The sequence below is a fragment of the Lygodium microphyllum genome, chromosome 18, assembly GCF_053477565.2.
Source record: "Lygodium microphyllum isolate KBCC chromosome 18, Lygodium_microphyllum_v1.1.10, whole genome shotgun sequence".
Taxonomy (NCBI): Eukaryota; Viridiplantae; Streptophyta; class Polypodiopsida; order Schizaeales; family Lygodiaceae; genus Lygodium; species Lygodium microphyllum.
Genome location: NC_141152.1, coordinates 133,195,194 through 133,204,302, shown reverse-complemented (window position 1 = coordinate 133,204,302; position 9,109 = coordinate 133,195,194). Strand labels below are relative to the sequence as shown.

The 9,109-nt window shown below is 43.9% G+C and overlaps 1 protein-coding gene across 1 annotated transcript; it reads left to right on the top strand.

Moving 5' to 3' along the window:
• Positions 1-1,434: 1,434 nt before the first annotated feature.
• Positions 1,435-3,040, top strand: LOC148021396 (lachrymatory-factor synthase-like). Its single transcript, XM_087698252.1, has one exon. The coding sequence runs from the start codon at positions 1,435-1,437 to the stop codon at positions 2,074-2,076; it is 642 nt and encodes a 213-aa protein (XP_087554378.1). The 3' UTR covers positions 2,077-3,040.
• The last annotated feature ends 6,069 nt before the right edge of the window (positions 3,041-9,109 follow it).

Sequence of the window (9,109 nt, the reverse complement as noted above, 5' to 3'; positions counted from 1 at the left end):
TCTTAGGCAAGAATTATATTTAAAACCTACACATATGCAAACCTTATATATGGATTCATGTAAATGTGTGTATAGTATGTGATATGCATGGATAAAACATTGAACGTAGATGTACATGTGCCTTCATGTATAGTCACATGTGTGTATGTGCTCTTGTGTTTTTTTCAGATGTATGATCCATGTTCTGGGATCAAACTATTTATGAGTCTCACTTAACCAATCTCTTCTTCACTTAACCGATCTCTTCTTGATGTGTTTCTTCTCATTTTGATACCTTGTCCTATCCCATTCTCTTTCTCTTATCAATAGAAGTATCTTAGGAAAGACTTATCTGAAATAAAACCTACACATATACAAACCTCATAATATGGAACATACAAATGTCTATAACATGTGATGCACATGCTTTGAACATTGAATATAGTATGTATTTACATTTATTTAGTATATATTTATGTGTCGCTTAGGAAACCTAAGGTATTGACAATTTGGGTCAACAGGGTATAAACCCTAACCCAAGGAAAGAGAGTGAACAAGCAACTCAGCTTATGAAACCCTTGGGATCTTGCCAAGTTGCGATTAATCCAGGATCAAATGCTCGAAGCATTCGAGGAGAAGGAAACACACCTTAGCAGTTGGCCGTACAAACGACCACTGGAATGCTCGTGATTGTACACTTAGGTGCACTTTTTGTACTTCTTTGCTCAAGAAACTAATTCAGGAAAAATAACTAATGCTTCAGGATGAAAGCCTGGAGGGAGAGGTAGCACCAGTTACCTCCGACTGTCTGCCTGACCCTATCCAAGGGGGTTGTTAGCCGTGCCGGGTACATGGACCAAACCCGCCGCGAGAGATCTCTCCGTGGGTGCTACTTGCAGCAAGAGGACGCCTGGGTGCTAGGGGAGGCTCTGGCTGTAAATCCCTTGCCTCTAGATCCTGCACAAGAGGCAAACATGACTTGAGATGGGATCTCGAGGCCTGGATACTAGTCAACGGGCGGAACTTGGAGTAGTGATCCCTGAGGATTGCTGGAATAGCCTTGGGGCAGGTTATTTGATGTATTCCAAAGACTAATAAATAAAGATCAAATGTTGAAAAAGGAACTTGTTTGACATTGTTTTTCTATGTCAGTGCCTAAGTTATGTGAAGGAACATGTGATTAATTGGCTAATTAAAGAAGCTGTTTTTGCTTGTCAAACTAAATGTGGTAGATAATTAGATAATTAAAGCAACCTGAGGAAAGTGCGGTGGATGTGACCCTGGGTTCGTCCTACGGAAGGGTGGTCCCGGTTGGCCGGAAACTTTTCTCAAAGAAATTGGCAGCAAGGTAACAATGACCTAGAATCTATAGAGCTAGAGGGGGGGAACTGCACGATGCGGAGAGGGCTGAGAGAGAGAGAGAGAGAGAGAGAGAGAGAGCGCATTGTGCAATCAATGGCCGCGGATGAGAAGCAGCACAGTATAAAGGAGGAAGAGGGGGATGCCCATGATCGTCATCTAGTAGTTGCTGATGCTGATGATCAGCTGTGGGGGAAAGCCTTCAGATGGGAGATCCGGGGAGCCTCGGTGGAGGAGGTGTGGCGCATAACGGGGGACTTCGTGCGGGCGGACAGGTGGGTCACAAGCCTGCTGCAGAGCTGCGAGCTGGTGGCAGGCCACGCCAACCAGGCCGGCTGCGTCCGTAAGGCCACCATGTACCCCTCCGCCCCTGGCCAGCCCGCCACCTTCGCCTTCGAGAAGCTTCTCCTCATTGACCCCCCTTCTCAACACCTCCAATACACCATCCTCCCTGGCTCCACCCTCCCGGGCTTCTCCCTCATGGACGGTTACGTCAGCACCTTCCGACTCATTACGCCTCCTGCCTCGCCCTCCCCCTACCCCCCTCCCGTTGCAGATGCCGGCCCCCCACCTTCCTCCACCCGCGTCCTCCTCCATTGGAGCTTCACCTGCAAGCCTTCCGCCGCCCTCACCCAAGAGCAAGCCATCCACAGAGCCTTCTCTCTCTATAACACCGCCGTCAATGACCTCAAAGCCCTCCTCTCCCTGCCCGATGACGGTGTCACTCTTCTGGACTAGTTCCAGCGACGTATTATGTACTGCCCATAGCCAAAGGGGCGAGACTACTAGAGGTTCATAAGAGATTTTGCGAATGATGTATTTCCTCTACATGACCTTACTAAGAAGCGAATGTCTTTTCGAGAAGCGTAAGTAGGTAGTGATGATCCATTAGTCGTGAACAATAGCTGTTTATCCAAATGATCGAAAGAATTCTTGCTCTCTACCTTTGATTTGGGCATTATTCCTAGATTTTGAAGAGCCCCCACGGTTCTAATTTGTAGGCCCTAATAAAAGTAGACTAACCCTAGATTTTTTTTGCATCAATCTTCTCTTGGTGATTTGCATTGAAGCCCAAAGGACCTCTCTCTAAAATGTACCAATAAATTTAGATTATTTTTCAATATGATTCTAAGGTGCATCTAAGATTAAACAAAGAATATTGTTCACTTTTTTACTTGTATAAAAATACAAGCAATATCCTTACTTATAGCAATATTAAAGTATCAAAAAAAGATTAGCGCACAATACAATTTTCTATATCTCAACCATATGATTTCTTGTTGTGTTTTTTCTATTTTAGATTCCCTCTTTGATCTCATTCTCTCTCCCACTTTGATTGAAGTGTCTTAGGCAAGAATTATATTTAAAACCTACACATATGCAAACCTTATATATGGATTCATGTAAATGTGTGTATAGTATGTGATATGCATGGATAAAACATTGAACGTAGATGTACATGTGCCTTCATGTATAGTCACATGTGTGTATGTGCTCTTGTGTTTTTTTCAGATGTATGATCCATGTTCTGGGATCAAACTATTTATGAGTCTCACTTAACCAATCTCTTCTTCACTTAACCGATCTCTTCTTGATGTGTTTCTTCTCATTTTGATACCTTGTCCTATCCCATTCTCTTTCTCTTATCAATAGAAGTATCTTAGGAAAGACTTATCTGAAATAAAACCTACACATATACAAACCTCATAATATGGAACATACAAATGTCTATAACATGTGATGCACATGCTTTGAACATTGAATATAGTATGTATTTACATTTATTTAGTATATATTTATGTGTGGCTTAGGAAACCTAAGGTATTGACAATTTGGGTCAACAGGGTATAAACCCTAACCCAAGGAAAGAGAGTGAACAAGCAACTCAGCTTATGAAACCCTTGGGATCTTGCCAAGTTGCGATTAATCCAGGATCAAATGCTAGAAGCATTCGAGGAGAAGGAAACACACCTTAGCAGTTGGCCGTACAAACGACCACTGGAATGCTCGTGATTGTACACTTAGGTGCACTTTTTGTACTTCTTTGCTCAAGAAACTAATTCAGGAAAAATAACTAATGCTTCAGGATGAAAGCCTGGAGGGAGAGGTAGCACCAGTTACCTCCGACTGTCTGCGTGACCTTATCCAAGGGGGTTGTTAGCTGCGCCGGGTACATGGACCAAACCCGCCGGGAGAGATCTCTCCGTGGGTGCTACTTGGAGCAAGAGGACGCTTGGGTGCTAGGGGAGGCTCTGGCTGTAAATCCCTTGCCTCCAGATCCTGCACAAGAGGCAGACATGACTTGAGATGGGATCTCGAGGCATGCATACTAGTCAACGGGCGGAACTTGGAATAGTGATCCCTGAGGATTGCTGGAATAGCCTTCGTGCAGGTTATTTGATATATTCCAAAGACTAATAAATAAAGATCAAATGTTGAAAAAGGAACTTGTTTGACATTGTTTTTCTATGTCAGTGCCTAAGTTATGTGAAGGAACATGTGATTAATTGGCTAAATAAAGAAGCTGTTTTTGCTTGTCAAACTAAATGTGGTAGATAATTAGATAACTAAAGCAACCTGAGAAAAGTGCGGTGGATGTGACCCTGGGTTCGTCCTACGGAAGGGTGGTCCCGGTTGGCCGGAAACTTTTCTCAAAGAAATTGGCAGCAAGGTAACAATGACCTAGAATCTATAGAGCTAGAGGGGGGGAACTTCAAGATGCGGAGAGGGCTGAGAGAGAGAGCGAGAGCGAGAGAGAGAGAGAGCGAGAGAGAGAGAGAGAGAGAGAGAGCACTGTGCCTGCACAGAGAGGGAGAGAGAGAGAGAGAGAGAGAGAGAGCGCATTGTGCAATCAATGGCCGCGAATGAGAAGCAGCACAGTATAAAGGAGGAAGAGGGGGATGCCCATGATCGTCATCTAGTAGTTGCTGATGCTGATGATCAGCTGTGGGGGAAAGCCTTCAGATGGGAGATCCGGGGAGACTGAGTGGAGGAGGTGTGGCGCATAACGGGGGACTTCGTGCGGGCGGACAGGTGGGTCACAAGCTTGCTGTAGAGCTTCGAGCTGGTGGCAGGCCACGCCAACCAGGCCGTCTGCGTCCGTAAGGCCACCATGTACCCCTCCGCCCCTGGCCAGCCCGCCACCTTCGCCTTCGAGAAGCTTCTCCTCATTGACCCCCCTTCTCAGCACCTCCAATACACCATCCTCCCTGGCGCCACCCTCCTGGGCTTCTCCCTTATGGACGGCTACGTCAGCACCTTCCGACTCATTACGCCTCCTGCCTCGCCCTCCCCCTACCCCCCTCCCGTTGCAGATGCCGGCCCCCCACCTTCCTCCACCCGCGTCCTCCTCCATTGGAGCTTCACCTGCAAGCCTTCCGCCGCCCTCACCCAAGAGCAAGTCATCCACAGAGCCTTCTCTCTCTATAACACCGCCGTCAATGACCTCAAAGCCCTCCTCTCCCTGCCCGATGACGGTGTCACTCTTCTGGACTAGTTCCAGCGACGTATTATGTACTGCCCATAGCCAAAGGGGCGAGACTACCAGAGGTTCATAAGAGATTTTGCGAATGATGTATTTCCTCTACATGACCTTACTAAGAAGCGAATGTCTTTTCGAGAAGCGTAAGTAGGTAGTGATGATCCATTAGTCGTGAACAATAGCTGTTTATCCAAATGATCGAAAGAATTCTTGCTCTCTACCTTTGATTTGGGCATTATTCCTAGATTTTGAAGAGCCCCCACGGTTCTAATTTGTAGGCCCTAATAAAAGTAGACTAACCCTAGATTTTTTTTGCATCAATCTTCTCTTGGTGATTTGCATTGAAGCCCAAAGGACCTCTCTCTAAAATGTACCAATAAATTTAGATTATTTTTCAATATGATTCTAAGGTGCATCTAAGATTAAACAAAGAATATTGTTCACTTTTTTACTTGTATAAAAATACAAGCAATATCCTTACTTATAGCAATATTAAAGTATCAAAAAAAGATTAGCGCACAATACAATTTTCTATATCTCAACCATATGATTTCTTGTTGTGTTTTTTCTATTTTAGATTCCCTCTTTGATCTCATTCTCTCTCCCACTTTGATTGAAGTGGCTTAGGCAAGAATTATATTTAAAACCTACACATATGCAAACCTTATATATGGATTCATGTAAATGTGTGTATAGTATGTGATATGCATGGATAAAACATTGAACGTAGATGTACATGTGCCTTCATGTATAGTCACATGTGTGTATGTGCTCTTGTGTTTTTTTCAGATGTATGATCCATGTTCTGGGATCAAACTATTTATGAGTCTCACTTAACCAATCTCTTCTTCACTTAACCGATCTCTTCTTGATGTGTTTCTTCTCATTTTGATACCTTGTCCTATCCCATTCTCTTTCTCTTATCAATAGAAGTATCTTAGGAAAGACTTGTCTGAAATAAAACCTACACATATACAAACCTCATAATATGGAACATACAAATGTCTATAACATGTGATGCACATGCTTTGAACATTGAATATAGTATGTCTTTACATTTATTTAGTATATATTTATGTGTCGCTTAGGAAACCTAAGGAATTGACAATTTGGGTCAACAGGGTATAAACCCTAACCCAAGGAAAGAGAGTAAACAAGCAACTCAGCTTATGAAACCCTTGGGATCTTGCCAAGTTGCGATTAATCCAGGATCAAATGCTGGAAGCATTCGAGGAGAAGGAAACACACCTTAGCAGTTGGCCATACAAACGACCACTGGAATGCTCGTGATTGTACACTTAGGTGCACTTTTTGTACTTCTTTGCTCAAGAAACTAATTCAGGAAAAATAACTAATGCTTCAGGATGAAAGCTTGGAGGGAGAGGTAGCACCTGTTTCCTCTGACTGTCTGCTTGACCCTATCCAAGGGGGTTGTTAGCCGCGCAAGGTACATGGACCAAACCCGCCGCGAGAGATCTCTCCGTGGGTGCTACTTGGAGCAAGAGGACGCTTGGGTGCTAGGGGAGGCTCTGGCTGTAAATCCCTTGCCTCCAGATCCTGCACAAGAGGCAGACATGACTTGAGATGGGATCTCGAGGCCTGGATACTAGTCAACGGGCGGAACTTGGAATAGTGATCCCTGAGGATTGTTGGAATAGCCTTCGGGCAGGTTATTTGATATATTCCAAAGATTAATAAATAAAGATCAAATGTTGAAAAAGGAACTTGTTTGACATTGTTTTTCTATGTCAGTGCCTAAGTTATGTGAAGGAACATGTGATTAATTGGCTAATTAAAGAAGCTGTTTTTGCTTGTCAAACTAAATGTGGTAGATAATTAGATAACTACAGCAACCTGAGGAAAGTGCGGTGGATGTGACCCTGGGTTCATCCTACGGAAGGGTGGTCCCGGTTGGCCAGAAACTTTTCTCAAAGAAATTGGCAGCAAGGTAACAATGACCTAGAATCTATAGAGTTAGAGGGGGGGAACTTCAAGATGCGGAGAGGGCTGAGAGAGAGAGAGAGAGCGAGAGAGAGAGAGAGAGAGAGAGAGAGAGAGAGAGAGAGAGAGAGAGAGAGAGCATTGTGCCTGCAGAGAGAGGGAGAGAGAGAGAGAGAGCGAGCGCTGTGCAATCAATGGCCGCGTTTGAGAAGCAGCACAGTATAAAGGAGGAAGAGGGGGATGCCCATGATCGTCATCTAGTAGTTGCTGATGCTGATGATCAGCTGTGGGGGAAAGCCTTCAGATGGGAGATCCGGGGAGCCTCGGTGGAGGAGGTGTGGCGCATAACGGGGGACTTCGTGCGGGCGGACAGGTGGGTCACAAGCATGCTGTAGAGCTTCGAGCTGGTGGCAGGCCACGCCAACCAGGCCGGCTGCGTCCGTAAGGCCACCATGTACCCCTCCGTCCCTGGCCAGCCCGCCACCTTCGCCTTCGAGAAGCTTCTCCTCATTGACCCCCCTTCTCAGCACCTCCAATACAACATCCTCCCTGGCGCCACCCTCCCGGGCTTCTCCCTCATGGACGGCTACATCAGCACCTTCCGACTCATTACGCCTCCTGCCTCCCCCTCCCCCTACCCCCCTCCCGTTGCAGATGCCGGCCCCCCACCTTCCTCCACCCGCGTCCTCCTCCATTGGAGCTTCACCTGCAAGCCTTCCGCCGCCCTCACCCAAGAGCAAGCCGTCCACACCGCCTTCTCTCTCTATAACACCGCCGTCAATGACCTCAAAGCCCTCCTCTTCTTCCCGATGATGGTGTCACTCTTCTGGACTAGTTCCAGCGACGTATTATGTACTGCCCATAGCCAAAGGGGCGAGACTACAAGAGGTTCATTCGAGATTTTGCGTATGATGTATCTCCTCTACATGACCTTACTAAGAAGCGAATGTCTTTTCGAGAAGCGTACCTAGGTAGTGATGATCGATTAGTCGTGAACAATTGCTGTATATCCAAATGATCGAAAGAATTCTTGCTCTCTACCTTTTATTTGGACATTATTCCTAGATTTTGAAGAGCCCCCACGGTTCTAATTTGTAGGCCCTAATAAAAGTAGACTAACCCTACAATTTTTTTGCATGTACTTTGCATCAATCTTCTCTTGGTGATTTGCATTGAAGCCCAGAGGACCTCTCTCTAAAATGTACCAATAAATTTAGATTATTTTTCAATATGATTCTAAGGTGCATCTAAGATTAAACAAAGAATATTGTTCAACTTTTTACTTGTATAAAAATACAAGCAATATCCTTACTTATAGCAATATTAAAGTATCAAAAAAATATTAGCACACAATACAACTTTCTATATCTCAACCATATAATTTCTTGTTGTGTTTCTTCTATTTTAGATTCTGTCTTTGATCTCATTCTCTCTCCCACTTTAATTGAAGTGTCTTAGGCAAGAATTATATTTAAAACCTACACATATGCAAACCTTAAATATGGATTCATGTAAATGTGTGTATAGTATGTGATATGCATGGATAAAACATTGAATGTAGATGTACATGTGCCTTCATGTATAGTCACATGTGTATATGTGCTCTTGTGTTTTTTTCAAATGGATGATCCATGTTGTGGGATCAAACTATTTATGAGTCGCACTTAACCAATCTCTTCTTCACTTAAACGATCTCTTCTTGACGTGTTTCTTCTCATTTTGATACCTTGTCCTATCCCATTCTCTTGCTCTTATTAATAGAAGTATCTTAGGAAAGTCTTATCTGAAATAAAACCTACACATATACAAACCTCATAATATGGAACATGCAAATGTCTATAACATGTGATGCACATGCTTTGAACATTGAATATAGTATGTCCTTACAATTATCTAGTATATATTTATGTATGGCTTTTAAATGCCCATCGTTGCATGCCAAGAATCGCGTGGTGGGGGGCCTTGCTTGAGTTCTTGTGCCAAACATACACCATACATATAAGAGGAAGCTCACTCAAGAATACAAAAAGAGAGATGGAGGTCAAAAATTTTTCTTATTGATCTCTTCTTCTTCTTCCACACACAATACAATGTGCGCAAACTATATATAAGATTCAACATAAAGGAAAGTGGCCTACGAAATCAAACAGTGCATAACTAACTATACCAATCGATTGGTGCTTTAACTATGCAAGCTCTGGGTAGGTGCAACAAACTAAATATAATATGTGATAAGTCCGTGGACATGTGAGGATCATAATAACTACCGACATGCTAAGTATAGATGTGTAGACCAATCTAGCCAGGTGTTCTATCATCAATGTCCGCATGTGTTGAGCTTGCCATCTC

Excerpts from the sequence above, each read along its gene's own strand:
- LOC148021396 (XM_087698252.1), top strand. The coding sequence starts at position 1,435 with ATGGCCGCGGATGAGAAGCAGCACAGTATAAAGGAGGAAGAGGGGGAT.